The sequence below is a fragment of the Takifugu rubripes genome, chromosome 22 (genome assembly GCF_901000725.2).
Source record: "Takifugu rubripes chromosome 22, fTakRub1.2, whole genome shotgun sequence".
Taxonomy (NCBI): domain Eukaryota; kingdom Metazoa; phylum Chordata; class Actinopteri; order Tetraodontiformes; family Tetraodontidae; genus Takifugu; species Takifugu rubripes.
The window spans coordinates 14,320,031-14,341,391 of NC_042306.1; the positions used below are offsets into that span (position 1 = coordinate 14,320,031).

The 21,361-nt window shown below is 48.8% G+C and overlaps 2 protein-coding genes across 4 annotated transcripts; one reads left to right on the forward strand and one right to left on the reverse strand.

Moving 5' to 3' along the window:
• The first annotated feature begins 123 nt into the window (after positions 1-123).
• Positions 124-6,153, forward strand: LOC101063388 (arylsulfatase I-like). The gene is made up of 11 exons (XM_011616741.2): positions 124-257; positions 1,251-1,434; positions 1,604-1,743; positions 1,989-2,138; positions 2,640-2,714; positions 2,785-2,959; positions 3,037-3,273; positions 3,355-3,501; positions 3,880-4,027; positions 4,177-4,757; positions 4,827-6,153. The coding sequence occupies exons 2-11, from the start codon at positions 1,267-1,269 to the stop codon at positions 5,247-5,249; spliced, it is 2,244 nt and encodes a 747-aa protein (XP_011615043.1). The 5' UTR covers positions 124-257; positions 1,251-1,266; the 3' UTR covers positions 5,250-6,153.
• Positions 6,154-6,923: 770 nt separating this feature from the next.
• On the reverse strand, positions 6,924-20,980 carry epc1b (enhancer of polycomb homolog 1 (Drosophila) b). 3 transcript variants are annotated; one of them, XM_029830631.1, is made up of 15 exons: positions 20,662-20,980; positions 19,268-19,354; positions 13,570-13,729; positions 12,564-12,709; positions 12,204-12,410; positions 11,596-11,744; positions 11,344-11,491; positions 11,103-11,267; positions 10,908-10,997; positions 10,652-10,800; positions 10,064-10,497; positions 9,747-9,865; positions 9,533-9,674; positions 8,554-8,917; positions 6,924-8,455 (listed from the first exon to the last, which is right to left on the reverse strand). In XM_029830631.1, the coding sequence occupies exons 3-15, from the start codon at positions 13,667-13,669 to the stop codon at positions 8,383-8,385; spliced, it is 2,286 nt and encodes a 761-aa protein (XP_029686491.1). In that variant the 5' UTR covers positions 13,670-13,729; positions 19,268-19,354; positions 20,662-20,980; the 3' UTR covers positions 6,924-8,382. The 3 variants fall into 3 exon arrangements, with proteins under 3 accessions (XP_029686491.1, XP_011615044.1, XP_003975952.1); XM_011616742.2 differs by lacking the exons at positions 19,268-19,354; positions 20,662-20,980 and adding an exon at positions 17,965-18,442 and having other exon boundaries at positions 9,533-9,671; XM_003975903.3 differs by lacking the exons at positions 19,268-19,354; positions 20,662-20,980 and adding an exon at positions 17,965-18,442.
• Positions 20,981-21,361: the final 381 nt, after the last annotated feature.

A 21,361-nucleotide genomic window follows, 5' to 3' on the forward strand; every position in this document is an offset into this window, starting at 1 on the left:
AAAACGTGACACTAATTCCGAACAAAAAGAGCCGCTTATCGGCGTCACTTGAGTGGCGCCTTTTATTTTGACAGGTCAGACCGGATGTTTCGCTCAGGCATCTTTAACTTGCCTTTAGTAGACTTTCATTTGAAGTGTGGACTCAGTCTGGAAGGAACTTTTGTGGAAACTTGACGGACATGCGGCGTCTCCTGCGAATCTTACTGGAATCAGCCGAGCGAAGAGGAGCCGATCACTGATATCGATCACCGATCCAGGTATTGACCCGGGCCCGGGGCCGTAGTACTAACGCACAGCTGTTGAGAGCACTCGATCTGTGGGAAATTAAAGACCTTTTCCTCTTTTAAGCGGAGACGGAGCCAGACTGTAAACGCGGTGAAAACTGATGCCGGGTGTGTTTGCAGAGGGAATAATGGTCTCAGGGAAAGTTCATGTCACGGGCCGAGTGCTGCCATGAGCTGCAGATGTTGGTGACATTCATGCCCAGACAGCTGCTTTTTATCACACCTCTCAGATCAACTCAACACCCCCTCTGTCAACACCCCCACAGCAAAGAAAGGTTGTAAAAGCCCAGTAAAAGCAGGGGTTTGAAAGTTCTTAAATTACATCATTTGGTCTGTTTTTACTGTATAAAACGAATATTTTAATTAGTCATTCATTTTCTTAAAAAAAAAACCTTGTCTGAGAAAATCAGTAAAATCAAATTGGAGTGGAAAAACTAAGAAAAGTGGAAAAACTAAGAAAAGTGGAAAAGATGAATAAAAAATATCGTAAAGAGAAACAATATTGAGCTGAAGTTTCTGCAGGTTGGATTAAAACCACGTTAATTAGCCTAAAAACACCAGTTGCGTAACCGAACTCTAGTTTTCACAACAGCAGACATGAATAATTCATGAGCTGGTTTCCAGAGAGTTTTGCAAGAAAATCAAGAAGCGGCTCCGACAGCTGCGTATTCTGGGATGTTCTGCAAACGTCCGTCCACGCCGAGCTGATCGGGCTTTCGCCGCTGGGAGGCTGTAAAAGGTTAAAAAACAAAAGCACTTTGAGCGTCTCTCCTCCAGATGGACGTGCTTCAGCACGCACATGCAGCCAAGCTGGCGAGGCCATCTCCAATGTGGTTTTATGATCTATAGTTGTTCCCTGCTGATGGTACGCCTGCGGGAATTTGTGCTGACTCGGGACATTTTTCCCTGCGCTCCTCTGGTGTCCAACTCCTCTGCATTGTTGCCTCTGGCTGTTGTTCTCTGCAGGGTTCCTGGGTCCAACATGCAGCCTCCTCCTGCTGCCTCCGCCGCGCTGCTGTGGAGCCTTCTCCTCAGCCTGGACTTGCTGCCTGCTGCGCAGCCCCAACCCAACCAGAGAGATGTTCCCAACGATGAGCCCGGAGCGAAGAAGAAGCAGCCACACATCGTCTTTATCCTCATCGATGACCAGGTCTGCAAACACTCTTCAGTCGTCCACATACATACTAGAGAGCCGCCTGTGCTCCTGCTATAACCAGCAGGGGGCACTGTGTTGCTTCGTTGCTTATTCAGTTAGTTACCACATAAAGTTAACGAGCAAATAAAGGGGCGTGGCTAAAGATTCCGTCTTTGTTCCCAAGGGTTTCAATGACATCGGCTACCACAACCCAACCATCAAGACCCCCACTCTGGACAAACTGGCGGCGGAGGGCGTGAGGCTGGAGAACTACTACGTTCAGCCCATCTGCACGCCGTCCCGCAGCCAGCTCATGACCGGAAGGTTCGGGCCCCGTTTCTGTAAAATCCGACTCACCTCATCAACAACAGTGTCTGCTTCCTGATTGCACCTTCGTGTGTATTTCATGAAAAAAAACCCTCCTTTTTCTCGACTGTCAGGAAGATTCAAGCTGCAAACGAGGCCGCTGCTCTGAATAATCTGATTGGTCATTAAACATTCTGCTGCTGTTCTTCTGTGAGATCATTTAATCTGCTCAAAGCCCGACGAAGGTTTTTTCTTCCTCGCAGGTATCAGATCCACACGGGTCTCCAGCACTCCATCATCAGGCCCAGCCAGCCGAGCTGCCTGCCTTCACACATGGACACTCTGCCCGAGCGGCTCCGCCAGGCCGGATACTCCACCCACTTAGTCGGCAAATGGCACCTCGGCTTCTACAGGTGAGGAACGAGGCCGAGTACGATTACAAGCCAGTCTTTGTTGCGTAATCGGGATTTCTCCTCTTCTGCGGCAAAGAATTCGCAGCCTGCTGTCGTGGAGACAAGGGGAATGTCATAATCATTCCAATCTGGGATCGGCTCTGCTCGCTTCACACTTGAGTGTGACCAGACTTCCTGTGGACCCTTTAAAGTTACTACGCCCCAAAACATGAAAGCCTAACAAGAAGTGGGTTTGCGGTTGGAAGGGTGACCAAAATACCCAAAAGTACCCCCTGGTGGCTGACTGCAGTAAATAACCAGCCCGACTCCCCCCACTGTCTTTTTCTATGCTAGGCTAGCTACTTAAGCTTTACCGGACTCAGTGTTTTACCAATGTTGACAAAATACAAGCAGCCACAGGCGCGGGGCCATTTTCTGGGGTCTGATCTTGGGGTCCGAACCCTGCTGGCGAAATCCCCAGACATGCAGCGAGGTGTCGGCTGACTTCCTGTTTCCCTGCAGGAAGGCGTGTCTGCCCACCAGAAAAGGTTTCGACACGTTCTTTGGCTCTTTGACAGGAAGTGTGGATCACTACAAGTAAGTGTAAGTTCCTGGCAACATTGAAGCTACAGTCTGGTTCTGGAGCTTGCTTTTCTCTCACCTGCAGTTACCTGTCCTGCGATGGCCCAGGGGTTTGTGGCTACGATCTCCATGATGGCGAGGGCGTGGCGTGGGGCCAGGAAGGAAAATACTCGACCACGCTCTTCACACAGAGGGCTCGGAAGATTCTGGAGAGCCACAACCCCACGGAAAAACCTCTATTTCTGCTTCTGTCCCTGCAGGTATTGAGTCAAAACGTGAAGAAGAATTTACCAAAAGCAAAATAAATCGATTGATCCACCTCCGTGTTCCTCTGCAGGCGGTACACACTCCCCTACAGACCCCCAAGTCCTACATCTACCCCTACCGCGACATGGCGAACATAGCCAGAAGAAAGTTGGCCGCCATGGTGTCCACGGTGGACGAGGCGGTCCGGAACGTCACCTACGCGCTGAGAAAGTACGGATTCTACAGAAACAGCGTCATCATCTACTCCACAGATAACGGTGCCCAGCCGTTCACTGGAGGCAGCAACTGGCCGCTGCGAGGACGCAAGGTAGACGTTCTCCTGCGGACAGACGATAGCAGCCTGGATCAGAGCGAGAGGGATCCATCCCAACTCTGAGTCTGTTTCTAGGGTACGTACTGGGAGGGCGGGATCCGTGGAGTGGCCTTCGTCCACAGCCCACTGCTGAAACGCCGCCGCCGGGTGTCCAAAGCTCTGCTGCACATCACGGACTGGTTCCCCACACTGGTGGGTCTGGCTGGGGGCAACATCAGCCAGGTCAGTGGAATGTTGGTCCTGACAGAACTGTAGCTGCAGCCTGAAAGTTTACGTGATACCGAATGAACGGTTCTACGAGATTATCGACCATCCAATGTCAACACCGTAAAACCATCCTGATCGCTACAATAAACAAGCTTTTTACTGATTAAGATAAATCTGTTCATGTGATCGTTCAGAAAGAGAAACTTTATTGGCCAGTCGAGGCAGCTTCCAAAGTTCCATCTTGGGCTTGCGTAGAAGCGCGTTTCCATTGCCAAAGCCAGTAAAAGTCATTTTGGCTAATCCACGGACCTCACGGAATTTGACTTCAGGGAACATAATGAAATTGAATCCCTCATAGTGGCTCTTCATTACCGTTTATGAACCTTCCCTCAGAGTCGGGGCCTGGATGGATTCGACGTCTGGCCGACCATCAGTGAAGGGAGGGACTCGCCTCGCCAGGAGATCCTTCACAACATTGACCCTCTGCACAAACATGTAGTTCAGCCCACGACCTGGGACGCTATCAAGCCGGGAGCCGGAGGTAGCTACCAAACTAAAGACATCAAAGAAAAGCCTAGGCAACAATGCATTCCTTTGTCACAGGTTCATATCAGTTTATAACTAATTGTGGGCGGAGTTTTAGAACCTTCTGTTTAACATTCTTTATTCTCATGTTTCCTCTGATGTTAGGAACCAAACTGAAAGGAAAGAAGAAGCCAAAGAAGAAGGTTGTTCGGCAACAGTTGAAGCAGAAATCAGTGTTCAAGTTGAAGACCAGAAAGAAATCTAAACTCAAAGCTCAAGCTAATACCGTTCCTAGATCAAAGCTCGCGCCACCCCCCAAATCAAAGGCGAAGCCTCAACACAAGACCACGTTCTACTCGCTTAACCCGAGAGCATCACGTTATAAACCACTTCTGATGTCCCTGCCCAGTGGTTCCCCGTCATTGTCTCCAATATCTCCAGCTAAACAGTTGAAATCAAAATCCAGACGGTCCACGTCACATAACCATAACCTGGTCCAGTCAAAACCAGTTCCCCCAGGACCAGGGAAGGAGATCCGATTCCCTCCGAATTCCAAACGGACATTATTGGAAAACCAGAACATCTCCCACTCAGAAACACCATTTCCCAAATCTCATCCAGGACCCCTGCTGAAACACCAGACCTCGGAGTCCTTATGGGACACGTCCATCCAGGCCGCCATCAGAGTCGGAGACTGGAAGCTGCTAACAGGATATCCAGGCCATGGAGACTGGGTCCCCCCACAGGTACAGCCCGAAACAGCCAAAGCCGTATGTTCGTTTGAGCCAACGTGACTGAAAACGTCTCATCCACAGGTGCTCCCCACCCTCCCCGGCCGCTGGTGGGACCTAGAACGCAACATTTTGTCACCCTACAAAAACTCCACCTACAAAAACATCTGGTTGTTCAATATCACGGCGGACCCATGTGAGCGCCACGACCTGGCGGACCAGAGACCAGACGTTGTCCTGCAGCTGCTCGCCCGACTCGCCTACTACAACCAGACGGCTGTGCCTGTGTATTTCCCTCCAGACGACCCCCGGGCAGACCCAAGCCAGCACGAGGGAGCTTGGGTGCCCTGGGTGAATGAGGAAGAGGAGCAAGAGGAAGGGAAATACGAAGGTGTGTACAAGAAAGGAAGGCGCACCAAGAAGGAAAAGAAGCAGAGATGTCCATTGTGCAAGCTGCAGTCGTTTTTCCTGAAACTCAACACCGGAATGATGTCCAATCGGATCTGAAGTACGGAGTGGGCACCTCCGCTACAGCTGGAGTCAGAAAGATCTACAATAATGAAACAAATTGGTGAAACACTTTATATGAAGGTGAATCACCACAAAAATCGCCTGATTCGGAATCACTGATTGGTGAAAAGAAGAAATAGAGCAAAAACATCACCCAGCAGGGGTTACCTGAGGTGGGCGAGTAAGCCCCGCCCCCTTACATTCTGAGGCAACATTTTATAGTTTGATTTTTTTGTTCAGGTGCCCACATCTAGCAACATTGTGACTGCAGAATCAAAGCAGAACTTGCACCATCAAAGCAGAACTTGCTACTGGGCTGTTACACGCTGTGTTCTGGAGACGGGGCCGCTGCCTGTGGAGGAGGGGGCCGCTGCCTGTGGAGGAGGGGGCCACAGCAACGGCCAGACCAGCACAGCCTCACAGGCTCTTTGATTTGCTCAGTATCGCGCCAACAACTGGCTCAAATTAAGACAACGTTACTGTGATTTTTAGACTACATCTTTTTTATGTACTGATTCTTGTGTATTATCACGTATTGACGTGTTTGAATGTCCATATTTTGACTCTGAATTTATAGACCGTGTGGAATTACGACTGTGAACTTCATAAAGTATCCGACAGTTCAGATTTATATCAAATTGCTCAGGTTGTTGGGTTCCGTGGGATGTCTGGGACAGAAGAAAGTACAATACATTCAAGCAAGTAGTTTAGCAGCCTTGGGATCCTCTTTGAAGCAAAGGTCGGGTCTTCTCTGTTTGGACACAACACTTCACCTCCACATATTTGGGCGCGTTTGCACGACGTGGAACAAACCACGACGGCGGCGCTGAGACCGCCCGCACTGTTACTGAGAGAGGAGCGCTTGAGTTTCTGCCTTCAATGAATAAAGCCTTAAAAATGATCTTTGGGCCTGTCCGAGGTTACTTGGGAGGAAAAGGGGACGTTTAAGAAACCTGTACTGAGGTTTGTATCTGACGATGTCAAATGTGGGAGGCTCATAATGTTTAAACTTATTATAATGAAATGCACGAGGTCCATATTGTAACGATAATGTTGCCGTTTCCCAATTTGAGAGTAAAAGGCTCGTGACCAGAAGGTGGCGCCAGACAACTGTTTATTTTCGATGGCTGCTGATTTCCCGCTCAAATCTGGGATTAAAATGTGATTTCAGTTGTTTTAAATGTCCCTGAAAGGGCCAGTCAGTCGACACAGCCTGCCGTGCCGCTAACTTTAAGGGATTATATCTTGGATCTTCTGCTTGTGTCTCCAACAGTTGAAGACCAAATCCAACTGGAACGTGAACTTTTGATTGACGTGTCCAGGGGATAGGCCCCGCCCCCATTCCCACTTGTATTAGAACGACAGGAAGCGCTGGAAATGTTCATAAAACACCATAAGTCAAAACTTGGCCAAGAATCAACATTTGCTGAATTTCCTGACAAACGGCGGCCGAAGCGCCCTGATGGAGGCAACGCCACCAACTATAAATACCTTTGGTGTTTCAGCTGACCACGCCGGGCACCCGCTGCTCCTAAATATCCCAACACAAGCTCGGCACACCTTCACCTGGAACCAGAACCACCAAAAACAGGGTCACAGCTGTACAGCCAGAGAGCGAAACAGCTGGAAACATCAGCCGCCGTTCAGTCGATTAAAAACAAGACACGCTGCTCAAAACATAATGCCCTGGAATTTTATTTCATTTTGTGACAATTCAAGAGGTGTTCTTATTCGATCCCATGTCTGTGTGTGTGTGTGTGTGTGTAAGAAGGGTCTACAAAAACAAAGTCATGAGTCAGCTGGGCCAGTGGAATGGGCAGTGGGACTGTGGTACAGACAAAGAAAAACTACAAGTAGCCTTGTTCAGTACCAAACTCTTCACAGAAGAGACTTCCTTTTTTTTGACATTTTTTCCCCAAATGAAGGCACCCGAAAACTTGTGGTTCATGGCATCGCAGCCTTCTAGAGAGTTCTTAAAAGTAAACCGTCTTTTTTTTGTTGTTTATTTCAATTAGCTTTTTTTTTTTTTTTTTTAAACTTATGTAGAAGCTGGAATGATAAGATGTCAGTTACAAGTTACTGCGATTTTCTAAACTCATTTAGTTTTTTTTTTTTAAGTAATGAAATCTGAGAGGGAAAATAAGGATACAAAAAGAGCTCAAACATACGAGTTTTGGGGGGGTGGGGAGGACAAAAAAGGTCATCTGATCCAAACCAGAGACCAAAATCATACAAAAGCAGCATTAATTTTAATAAAAATAAACCATGATAGTGCTTGGAAGCAGCAATGTCTTGTGGGAAAGTCTCGTCCCGGCTGTTTTGTTACTGGTCTCATTATCAGAATACGTATGGAAGAGCTTTGTGGAAACGCTAATCCCACCGACCGGTCGACGCCTGAATCCGAGCAACGCACGTCTCCATGGAGTCTACCGAGAGGCGAGATCGTGGAAGAACGCCCAGAATAAAAATCAAAATTATGGGCGAGCCCCCAGACACGTTCACAACATCACATCGGGGGGGGGGAAAAACTAGCTAAACACTGACTACAGCGAGGGTGGGGGGGGGGGGGGGGGTGGTACAGTGTATAAAAATAAAAAACTTACTGGAGAAAACCTTTTGTAAACACGGCACAATAAATAGATCAAACAGCAGGTTCTGCACCATGCATGTGATGACACTTTTTTTCCTGTGGTACAACGTTCACACCTCACTCGCACCAGTTGCAGTTTGTCATTTTCTCTTTTTTTTTCTCCTTTTTTAATTTGGACTTTTTTTTTTTAATATCTTGAGTGCAAAACATCACAATTGAACAATTCTGTATTCAAGTAATGTTATATACAAGAACAGGATGGGGGTGGGGGAGTAATACAAATATGCAGTACTGTACATATAATTGCCATATTAAGAATTTACAGACGATCTCTTATCAACAGTAACCAATAGGGGAATTCTAGGGTGGGGGGGGATTGTATGATGAGCATTGCAATTAAGTCCCAAACAGTTACCATGGAAACCCGGCCTTGCTTCGCTCATTCTTCCACCACTTGATGTCACAATGATGCATAGCACCTAAAAATAAAAATGATAAAAAAAAGGAAAAGAAGGAAAACTGTTGCGTTGTGTGCGGAGGCTACGTGACCTCCATGGCCATTGTGTTCTCTGATAGACTGTTCAGTGCTGGCTTGTCTTGCTCGTGATTCTCCCTGAGAAGAGAACGAAAGAGTGAGGGAGGGAAGGCTGGAGCGCAGCGGCGTGATGTCATGGCCACAACAGCTCAACGCCACTTCGCCGCCCTTCTCACCTGGGAACGATGTCCAGCGGCGTGGCGTTGGCGACCTTGGGTTTCTGACAGTTGGCGGTGGCGGCGTGGGCGAGCTTTAAGGCGGATGTCGACACGGAGCTGCTTAGCGTCCGGGGTGCGTGGACGCGTTTGCCGGTGGGAACGCCCAGACGGAGGCTGTTGTTTCCCAGCAGGACCTGAGTGGTGGTGGCGGTGGTGATAGTGGTGTTGGTGGGGTGGGCAGTGCCGTTGTTACTGGTGGAGGAGGCGGAGCTTGTGGTGGTGCAGGGGTGGAGAGTCATGGGCGTCGGCGTGGTGATGGGAGGAGCCGCGGCAGCAGGGGAGGGGGACGCTGTACTCGCCAGGTGCAAGCCCTTGTAGACACCTGAAAGGGGGTAAAAAGAGGCCGGGGGGGGGGGGGGGGTGAGTAAGGCAGGAAGTGTAATCCCATTATGTCAAACCATAATAACCCCAGTGCAGCTTAAATAAAACAAAATGGAGACTTCAAACATTCCAGTGTATTTCCTGAAGTAGATGTTACACAAGCTGAGGACTTTGACCTTTGACCCCCTGGCAGGTCCTCCCACAGCTGGATTTACTCATGACATGGAGTATTAGAATAAATCCACAATTATTATCCCAGTCTTATCTGGGATTGACAGATGCTTCACACTATTCCCCATCCGCGGAATCATCTCATGGAAATTCCGGGTCCTCACTTTTCCTCCGTTATCTAAATCCTCCTGCCTGAACACTTCCGAGGGATTCCGGCGCAGCAGGTTCTGTTCACTCTGCAGTCTTATCTGCCCCATCCAGTGCACCCCATTATGGAGGGAAGACTGTAATTACCAGGTGTTCTCGGTTAGATTACCTGCGTCAACTCTTAACTCACATCTTTGAATTGGTCGGTTACACTATTTTAAACATGATTAAATGTCCACAACAAACGAGTTTAAAGCCACAATGGACAGAAAGAGGGACGAGAGGACAGCCACGGTACCTGAGGGGGAGAGGACACCGTTCACTCCACCTCCTGGGCCAAACTCCTCCTTTGTTTTCAGAGCGAGCAGTTGGTCGACGGTGATGAGGGCCGAGGCGGCGAACTGAGCTTTGGCCTGGTCCAGTGTGTGTGCCAGGCTCTGCTGGGGGACGACAACAACGTCCCGTCAGTGATGGGACGAGACAACGGCTGCGTTTCTACGGCCGAGACTCACGTGTGAAGCGTTTGTGGTCGTGGAGCTGCCGACTTGCTGCAACTGAACCTGCTCCAGCTGCTGTTTGTGCATCAGGCTCAGCTGCTCCTGATGCTGCTGGTACTGTTCATACGTGTAAGCTACACACAAACAACACAGTTAAACACACACCAAACCAGACACTGATGATCTGCTGCTGTCTGGGACACTTCGGTCCAGCTTGGAATCCCTCGGACAGCTTCACGTGCTCCTCGGGTCACCGACCTCGCGTCTCCGTCATCTCGCACCGTCAGAGGGACGTTAGCGGCGTGCTAATAAAAACATGCGGATCAACGTACCAGCGATGGGTGCAGGTGCTGGAGCAGCTCGTGCTGGCCTTTGATATGGTTGTCCCCCCGCGATGGAGGCCGACACTCGCCTCTTTAGGCCTCGACTCAACTTCCTGAATATAGGGTGGGCGTTGTCTAACTCGTGTAGTGGTAGTGTCCGTGGTCTAAAGTGCCGCCATCGGCACGCTTTTATACTCAACAGTATCTGACTGAGGTCCGTGGAAGATGGGGAGGACAGAGAGGGGTCGAAGGAGGAGGAAATCCTGTCTGAGGTATTCGTTTCTGAGGTACTGGCAAACTTGTCGGTGGCCGGCGAACGCGAAGTAGTTGTTGGAGGAGGAGTGAGCGGTCGTGGAGAGGGAGGATGGGTTGGGTGGAGCACTTCTGGATCCAGTCCGTGGAAGATGTTATCGTAGTCCGTGTGCGCCCTGTCCAGCAACACCCTGACGAGAAGAAAAACATCATAAATCATCCAAATTATCTCTGACTGGATACTAATTACAATAAAATATTAAAGGAGTAGTAAACTCTGGACGTGAGTGACGGGGAGGTAAAATCTGAAGAATGTGGAGGACTGGAAAGCAGCATTCGACCCACCTGCCACCTCGTCCTACGCGCCGCCGAGCCATACCCAGGCAGCGCCGCGGCACAGTGAGCGTGGTGAGACTATAACGGAAACGAGCTTCAGCGAGGCCGTCCTCCCCGGGACCGCACCACGGCCAGCCTCCAACACAATCCTGACGAGGCTGGAGGCAGAGAGAGGGCGTTACCCACAGCAACAGCAGGTCTGGCCGATGTGTCACATGACTGATGGTGATAACGGTAACACTGCTCCAGTCACAGCATCACTTACAGCGTAGTACTGGCAGCCCGACTTCCTGCGAAAGGCGTAGGCCCCATCTGGGTCGTTCTCCTCTTCTGCTTCTGAAGAGCCTGAATGCAGCTGTGAACAGAGGTTCCAGGTTACAGCAAGACCAGGATCTGCACCTCTGAAAGCCAGGATGCTCCATGAAGGTGGAGATGTTGGGACTGTGTGAGGTGCAGGCACCTGGGAAAAGGGCTCGTCGTCTGAGCTGGGGAAGTCGTACTGGTTAAGGTCCTTGGCATTGAAGACGGCGGGCCCTTGATGGTGGGAGGCACCTGATGAGAGAGGCAATACCTTCTGCTTCTTCTCATATTTCCTCTTCTGCCTGGGAACCTCCATCTTGTCAGGCTGAAGAAAGCCAAAAATCAGCTTTCAAGCTCACTTTGAGTTACACAGATCAGACCGAATAAAGCCGATGTCTCACCTTTGACTTGTAGTCCTTGTGGTCAACGTGGTCCTGGTGTCTGTACTGATTGGTGAGTGGGACCAGAGGGATGATCTGGGGCCTGACCAGCGCTTGCTCAGCCAACACTTCTGCCATCACCTCTCCACCAAAGTCTGACATGAAGTTTCTGATGAAAGGGGCAACAAAGCTTTGAACCAATTCTACTCTGTGGTGCCAGGTTGACTAAAAAGCTTTATGACTTGTTCGGACTGAAGCTGCAGATGCACTGACCTCTTCTCAAAGACTTCCAGAGTGAGATGCAGCAGCTCTCTCTTACTCTTCTCCCTCCTCTTGACCATTTCCAGGATGGTGACAGCTCGGCTCAGATCCCGGCGCAGCTTCAGCATCTTTTCATACGAAGCCTCGTCGTTCTTACGATTCTGAGCGTCAACGACAGACACGACAAACCACATTTGTACCTTTCAGACTCAATTCTCCAAACAGCCACTTGGTGGCGACCTCTACACAAGTGTACCAACACACTCACTTGTTACGTCTACTAGGCAAAATAAAGTTTGTTCAAGCAAAAACATGGAAAATGGCTTAATTGTAGGCTGCTAGGAGCATTTTGCAAAAAAGAACAAATGATAAAGGTTTTGGTCGGCCAGACAATTTTATCAATGACATGCTTGATCCCTGCTGCTCTCTGGGGGGGCACAAGGGCCACACGGAGCCAAGCTTTTATCAAAGAAATATAACAGACTTTACACATGAATGATCTGGGCTGAGTTAAACCATTTCATTCACATTAACGACTGTTAGCTCCTTTACCTTCAAAAGAGTCACCCCCAGAACTGTTGTGTGAGGATCATTATATCAAACCACTGACAGCCACACACCTTTCTGGTTTGCATTTTCTCAGTGCGACGTCGGAAGGCCACGTAGGGGTCGTTGGTGCTGGAGCCGTCCCGTTTCTCCTGCTTGACGGTGGGGATGAGCGAGTTGGCCTTGCTGTTTTTCCTCTTGCGGCTCCAGTAGTCAAACACCTCCTTAATGAGCTCATCGTCCTCCTTTAGCAGCAGTTTGGCCTCCGGAAGGCTCACCAGCTGAAACACAGGGTGCACGTATGTGATACGATGATCTGTGCTGAGGACGATGCCTTGGAGATACAGCAGGTTTGTCCTTTAACGTATCAGTGATGATCCCTGTATGGATGCATTTGGGCTGATTTCACTAATAAAGAGCCAAAGAGCACCGACCTGCTGCCCACTGCCTTTCTCCAGCCGGTCGATCATCTCCTCAAACTGCAGTTGGCTGAGCTCCATTTTCTTTTTCAGCTTATTCACAAACATGTCGTCGTCTGAGTCCAGGTCGTAGTCGGGCTGCTCCGTGTCCAAGCTGAAAGCTACAGGATTTAAAAAAACAACAACAACAAAAACAGACTTTAGAAACCGGTCACAGTTAAGTCCTTTGTACTCATCCGATGAGGAGGTTGAAAAAGAACTGAACCTGAGCTCTGCTCAGAAACCCAAAACCTTCAGTTTTAAAGCTGCACATCAGTGTATTTGTTATTCTCTGAACACTCTGAGCTGCAGCGATGACCCGGTGTACACCACTACTGGCTCAATAAATCCACGTTTCCACATTCGTTGTAGTTTAACACGTCATTTCCACCGGGGTCATTTATCATTGCGCTCAATAACAAAAGCAGACATGCAACAGCCAGCAGGAGGGTGGCGCAGCACTCAGTCCCCAACCACATCTAGAGTTTAACCACAAACAAGAAGAAATCTGACCAATTCAGAAATCAATTTCATCGGGTTATTTCCAAATCTGGGGACCAAAGACTCATAGTCATCCTGTATTTATTTAGGAATCTGTAGTTTTAAATGTGAGGCACAGTTTCCCCTCAACAACTGTCTCCACACACACCCATTTATAAGCTTGCTGACCAATATTCTGCACATAATGAAGTGAACCCAACAGCCAAGAGGCCAATAAACAGTTACTGAAATTGTGGATTTGCAAAGAACCAACGGATTCGCCCCAACCTGACGCCATCTCTGTCATGGTAATACAGGGTAAACAGAATATTTCACACTTTTCAAAATAAGAGCAGATAATTATCAATCCAAGACGTTTCCATTTACAGAAACTGATTTAAAATTTTAAGGCTAGAGTTTGTTATGTCTTTATAACAATTCAAATATAGATAACTTCTGTGTAGTTTAGGCTTTGTGTGCCTTCATTCCCACGCTGACTTACGCTGTATGTGAATTAGCTGCTTTGGCATCTTGAACTCCCCGGGGTAGAGGGAATCATAGTAGGGGATGTTGCTCTCTGCCTCGGGGACTGGGATGACCATGTTCTCCCGCTTCTCACCATAGACCTGGTGTGCTGAGATGGCCCTCTGGAGATGGTGTTCCTGCACACAGATGGAGGGGCTGAATACAACGCCGCACAATGACAGGCTACAACTGTTGTACTGCTGAGGTCAGCAGAAATTGGAATGAATTAAAGAGGTCGGTAAAGCTTGTAAAGCTGCGTAGGAACCAACACGCCGCCTCTGTAAAACACGTCGCACAGCTGCAACCTGAGCCGAGGCTGGAAAACAATCGTTAGCTGCTTCCACGTGTTGACAGAAGCTGTGAAAAGCACCGAGTCCTGGTACAAACCCCAAATGTTTCCAGTCTGTCCCGTTACAGGACGACACGGCGACCACTAACGAGGATGCAATAACGCAACTTTCAGTCCCAACAGCAGGTAAATGTTGCAACATTCTCCAGTGCAGCGTCCGTAATGCCGTTTAATCGGGTTTTTCCATGTACGGTATCGGCGGTGCTGCAGAATATCAGCAAATCAAAACAGTAAAGCGAGTTCTAACAAGTAAGAACTTGTTCTAATAGCCGTGTTTCACCCGTTATCAACACAGAACAATCACAACTCCACCTGACCACCGCTCTGAGGAGCCCGCCAGGATAGAGAATGGGGCAAATGTGCATCCGTGGCTACCGGACTGGGCTGTAAAAGAGCGGGTCACTGGGACACCAGCCTTTCTGGAGGCAGCGCTGCAGGCAACGTGCACGGTCGATTCCCTGATTCTCTTTACATGACAGTAAATGTAGCCTCCTACGCTAGTCAGGAGGAGTGGAAGGAGCCTGCAGGAGGGTCAGGCACTGGCAGATTAACGCCCTGTTCCCTTTGGGGTGGGCGACACCACACGACTGGTCGGCCGTGGGAGTGTTCACACTAGCGGAACAGAAAGGAGGCCTCCAGGTCGTCTGTGTTACTATGGAGGGACTGTTGGGGTGTCAGGGCAACCTCTCTGCTCTCAATGGCTGCAGATCTTCACGGCACCGCGACCCAAATAAATATTTAGCCTGCGAGATATCCAAGAGGCTGACTGACAACCAGCTACAATAGTGGGGGGAACCGTCAGAGTTAGCAAAGAGATGGGGATCAATATGAGAACGCTACAGCTAGCATGTGCCAAACGATGGAGAAAAACGTGTCTAAAGAGGGACGACAGAGATTTAGGGATAACCACAGGAGCCTGCACATGCATAAAGTAGAGCTGTGATACATGACAGAAGGATGCTAACGATGCTAATGTGGGAGCTATGGTGAAAGGTCTGGTACATCAGGGAAGCAGCCGAGGACAGACGGACGGGGATGGTCGCCCCTGGCACCCAACAGCAGAAGACTCTAGAATTACCACGTTAGTAACAGCCAACGAGCAAAAACAAAGGTTTCCAACTGCTCCTCACCCATGACAACCTGCATATCTGTGCAACACACACGTCCGAGCTGGACAGCCCTTGAGCATGGCATTAATAATGGCTGCCGGCTGCCCCACAGCCAGGTCAAAGGCAACGACAGACCTGGGAAGACTGTTTTCCTTTGTGCTTCAACTCAAACATCCTCCAGAAGCGTCACACAATTATTAAACGCTGACAACATGCAGAAGTCTTCACCACTGTGGCAACTGCACCACACAAACATCTGCTCATGCAGACCCAGGGTACTGACCCACCTCAGCTCCCAGGAACGATGCACCGTGAACTGGGAGAAGGTGCAGACGGAGTGAAGACCAGTCCCCATGACTGGGAACAGGTCTGGTGGAATGGAAAGAGTCCAGGTACCCAGATACTGAGCACCACATCACCAGAGTAGACTGGAAACAGACGTGCACGTTCACTCCTCCATTAAGCCAATGCTCCTTTATTCTCAGCGCTTCCCAAAAGCTTGGGAGGGAACTCGGAATCACTCAGAACCTTCCGGTCCTAACGGGCTCTCCTGGAGCCGTCCTCTGATGAACGCCAGCCCCCCTACAGATTACACGTCTACACACTAAACACCCCCCCACTGGGCTGAAGAGCTCCTGCACTCAGAGGGAAAACCTGATCAACTTTATTTACCCTCACAGATGTTGTCTGAGAACAAACAGGCTTGAAGAGAGCAACAGGGTCTTCACGCACCTGCCCTCAGATTCCCTTTCTCATCCCTCACACGTATCCAGAAATAGCCCACTTAAAGACATCGATCACCCCCCCCCCCAGTCTGCAGAGGCTCCAGTCTGGTGTCTGACAGCTACTGTCCCAGTCACTGTAAATGCCCTTTAAGATGACGGACAGCCTGGGGCAGTACGAGGACACGCTGCTGCAGCACGGAGCCGCCTCATGAGTGGGAAACAAGAGGAGCATCCACCCCTGCACGGGCCTTAAAGGTGCCCCATTCCTGGGCCCGACTGGGAAAATAACCATTCCTGACTGGATGGAATTCCATTTCTCACGCGAGAGGCCACTGTTGTGTAATACAGCAGCCTTGTGTTCACGGTTCGGAGAGCACATTTAGCAGAGGCTCTTCCTCACACGTGAAGCCAGCCGGGCATCAACATGCTTCCTACAGAACATCTGAACCTGAATGGGAATGGATGTACGTGTCAGTCTGCTGTGCACGTGGAGGAACACTACAGCCAAGGAGGACCTTTGCAGTCAATCATACCCACCTGCTCTTTAGACTTTAATTTCCATTTCCACACACACTAGACACAGACAACTCATCCGGTTCTGTCCCCAGTCTGGATCTGAACTTGTTTGTGACGCTTCTGATGGGCCTCGATCGCATCGTTTTAAAAAGATGGGATCATGAAGATCAACAGACTGACATACAAACAATGCTGAAGTGTTTAAGACTGATTTTAAACACTCAGATTCCCAATAATATTACATTTACTGCAGCACTGCCCCATTTCTGAAGCATCCCAACTCCTCCTACACCAGGCAACACTACAGGAGATGCCATCAAGCGTTAACCGAGGCCTGCAGAGCATCACCGACCGACTCCATCGCCTAGCGACTCCCGTAGAAACGGATGACAGACAGCTCTGGATGGCGAGCGGCTGGCACGCCGCGAGCCCTGGCCTGCCTCTCATGATAATAACCGTTACATAACCAGGCTCTCCAGCTGAGCGGAGCACACTTTGAAGTGTCAGCAACCCCCCTGCATCCTCTTCCTCCCACCCCTACCCTCGGCTCTTCCCGCTGCACCACGTGCTGCCGGTCTGCCAGCCCGCGGGGCGCCTGACACACTGAACCCTTGACACCAAACTCCTGCAAGAGCAGGAACGGACCTCTCCAGACACAATTTAGCATTAAAACACGGGTGCATGGTGCAAATTTCATTGTTTTCTAAAGTGTACACATAGGCTGGGACGGTGACGCTTTAAACTCAAACAACATGAAGTCTTGTGTTGAGTGAACTCTGCAGAAATGGAGATGACCTGATATTAACCCCAAATGCAAACATTCCACACGCACTGCCCTGACATGCACCTTCAGTGAAACTGCCGGGGGGGGTGTTAAAAAAACACTCGTTTCACAGTTTAATAGTGTTTCAACATCGGTGGAAATGAAATGTCAACAACTGGAACTTCGAGAGCTTCCAGCTGAAACAGCGGTTGCGTAATTTGAACGCAGACAATCACGCACCGACTAATGTTGCTGTTCAAACGGCCTGAAAGCGGCATAATGACCGAGCACGACGACACAGAATCACGGGAGGCTGCGAGCTAATATCGCTTGTTTATTGGACGCCTTTACTACAAAATCCGAATCCAGACAGGCGGCGCGTCTACCTACCGACGGGAATGTGTCTAAAAGAAACACCAATAATAAATAAAGGCGTGTGCAATGGAGGGAAGCGTGTCTCCCCTCGGTGCGCGGCAGCCGTGTTGACATTTCTGGATGGAGCTAGCACCGAGGCTAACAGAACGTTGGTCCGCCAGCGCCCCCTGGCGCCAGTCGTCCGCCACTACGCCAACACAAGGCCCCAGCCTGACAAGCGACACAAAATGGCGGCCTCGCCGAAGTCACATGACTCCTTTGTACTCACAAACCCGCCGCATGCACAAATATGCCGGTAAAAACGACCCGATTTACCCCACGCCGATGCACCGCGTCCCGCTTTTGCCCAAACATGCACACCGGTCCGCGTGTACACCAGCGACGGGCCGAATTCGTCGTGTTTCTACTGAGAAAATTGGCGGCCATTTTGTGAAAGCCTGCGCAGGAAAAAAAAGAGGGACGCCTCCGACCGTTTGAAAATAATAAAATAAAGCCAGGCCGCGTATTTTCGCAAAATCAGACCATTAAAACATACCGATTCCTCCTCTTTCTCCATCCCAGTCGGCATCTGCGGCACAGCCCGGTTAATAGATGCATATTCGTGTAGGTCGGGTAAATCCTCACAACGGAAGACGGGTAGTGGCTTGGAAGCGTCCAGCGCCCGCGCCCGAAACGACAATTTACTCATTTTTCACAATTCGAGATGCAATATAAACCTATCGGATCTCCTAATATTCACAACGGTTCCGAGTAGCGCTTTCATGGATGATTCTGTGCGGTTATTCCCTATCCTAACGGTCGAATTGTTGTAGCTTGAATTTAGGGCGTCGCCGACGGAGCCGGGGGAAGGCCCGGATCTTGGTCGCTCTCTCTCGGACTGTTTTTTTCTGACGCTCCGCTCCCTAGCGTTGGGTTAGTGCGCCATGGACAACATGGCGGACATTTAAAACTCTTTTGCTCGGTTTCGCTCGGAGCGGTCCAACCCCCAGTTCCCGGACCGACCATTCCCACACGATCCCAAGCGCTTGCGCGTTGCGGGGTGGGGGGAAGGGGGCATTTTCTTACAAACTAACTCCTTCTCCACGCAAACACATGAATTATTAAAATAGACACTTAACATGGCCGGAATATAAAATTACTCAAAGTGAATGAAAATAAAAACAAACTCGTGCAAAAGCATTGTAATTAGAAAGGCGGTTCACTTTGATTGAACTGCAATTACATTTTTAAGACAAGTTAAAAATTGCGCATTTCTGCGAAAGAAAATGACTATGACAATTTACGATTTTTCTTTAATAACGTTACTTCAAAATGCGCGTGTCAATGCAGAACCAAAAGTGCATCTGATTTCGAAACATATAGCAATGTTATTCATTTTAAAAAAATGTTTTATATAAAAATCAAAGCTACTTAATTTCCCTTTTTTGTTCGTATAAATTTTAACATACAATTTAAGACACAATAACCAGTAATTGCAACATTTAGCTCCCTTTAAATAAAAAATAACTACAGTTACAGTTAATGTTTACGGGTTGTTTTTATTTTTTTTAGTAAATCTGAACTCAAACACCAGAGAAACAAACGTTAAAATCCAACTGGTGAATGACACATTCACGGAACCATAGATGCTGAAAATAAGAGCTCATTAAAACAAATTAGTCGTTTATTCCAGATGGATTCGCGCAGACGCAACAACACGTTCATCACTAGAGCAGCAGCGCCATCTATCGGCTGGGGACCCAAACATCGACCTGACAGGAACCCTGAACTGGACTCAACCTTCCAGCTCTGAAATTGCACCGCAAAAGTGCAGAAAACATCAAATCTTTTAGTCTTACCTGGTGATGGGGGGCTCATCCAGGGTCGTCCCAGAGGGGTCCAGCTCGTCGTTCCATTGATAAATCCACTGAGAGCATCAGCGGAACCTGAGGATGAACGAGAATGGGTCATAAAAGAGGCTCCAGAAAAGGAATCATTCCGGGTCCATCCGGTAAGACAGAACATGTCCACTACCTGAACAGAATTATGCAGTCTCCTCCAGAACTGTCTACGTGCACATGAATCATTAAAAAGCCTAATTCTTGCTGACAGAAAGACATTTTAAGAGTGTTTAAGTCAATAAGCAGTCAGGTTGAGGGCCATTTGATGACTTTGTGTTGGTCCCTCTGCTGCACGTGCACGTTAGTGTGCATGTTAGATCCTCCATGCAAATCAGGACAGTGATCAGGAGGGCTGAGGGAAACTGAGAACTGGAGGTGGTCATTTCAGTTTTGATCTGCTGGCGCTTCAGTTCCTCCAGCCTAAAATAAAAAGGTACTGATGTTTTCATATTTTAATCACTGATCAAGAGCTCTTAACAAATCCAGGACTTTAATTAGAGCCCTTTTCTGATATTATGCTGCAGTTTTCCTTCCCTTCAGGAGAATTAGGACTTTTCATTAATATTGCAACATTCCTCATGTTTTGGATCAGGCTAATGCATAAAAAGGGCACAACTTTGTGATAGTTCCCATCATTAAATGGACAGAATTCCACTCAGATGCCACCAACCTTCGGAATCGTGTCATTCCCATCTGGGTGGGGTTGGTGCCCCAACACGCACCAGTTCACGCACTCAGCGAAAGTGCACATTTTCTCTGCTTTACCGACACACAGCTTCCCTGGATGAGTGGATATAACGATTTACCCCCCCCCCCCCCCCCATCGGGTGGGTGTGAGGGGTCGAGGGCCGAGCAGTTCCCCGACACACCACAGGAACAGCCTGGCACTGTTCAGCCACACACCCGGAGCCAGTGATTCAACAATGTTACGTTTTCAGCCAAGACGATGGGGAAAAAAAAAAAAACCCTCACATGATAGGAGCTAAAAGCTGATTTGTGACGCCATCGTTTCCCTGATCCGCTCCTTTCTTCCACCTGATGTGCACAATCGATATTATGGTTCCTGCTTCAAGGTTCCCCAAACAGAAAACTATTTTAAAAAAAATAAAAAATAAAAACATCCTCTAGAAATACACCATTCGGCCCTCCATCGATGGCAAAGTCCCCCTGGCTAAAGGAGCCGGGGAACTGACGGGGAACTTGTGGTTTTAGTGCTGAATTGCGTCCAGCTGACCAGCCAGGAATTTGATTGCGTGTATGAAATCATCTGATGCCAGAAACGACTGCTCACGATGGGCCTTTTTGGCCACCGTCGGTCCAACTTAACAACATTGCCACAAAATATTACTCACCCGTTTGCCTGCGAGTCCCGGGCGGGTTCCGAATGATCGATTCGGGAACATTTCTGCACGTCAGAAGTTTAGAGAAAAAAAGAAAGAACGACGCAGCTAGCTAGAGACAAGCGATATTAATGTTAGCCGCAGCTAGTTCTCCTAGTGGGTTTCGGGAATTTAAAAATATATCCACAAGGAGGAGCCGATCTCCCGGCAGAAAAGGCCGCCGTCCGCTTTATTTCCACCGCTCCGGATTGTGTTTATCAGTCGATGAAAAACTCCATGTTTTCCTGTCGATGTAAAGCAGGCAGAAACTAGAGGTGGCAACCAAAGTGCTACTGTTGGGGGTTAACAACTTTGCTGTAAACCGCGGCCTCTGATTGGTCAGCCGAGGCCACCAATCACCGGTCGAGGGACCCGGGCTCGTGACGACACGTGCCACTCGGCACGAGTCGCGACGTGATTGGCTGGAAATGTCACGAGGGAGTCTGGCGGTTGTTAGCCTTGGCTAATTTTTAGATTAATTCGTAAAATGACGCTTTTCGATTTTAACATAATATACAAACAATATATATAATCTTTATTCTGTGATGGCGATAAGTAATGAATATTAGACATTAAGAGAAATAGTGTAACATAATTCTGCCTTCTTTTAAGAAAATAGTGTTTTAATCTCCCAAGATAAAACATTAAAAACATTTGGTCGTTTGTAGAACAT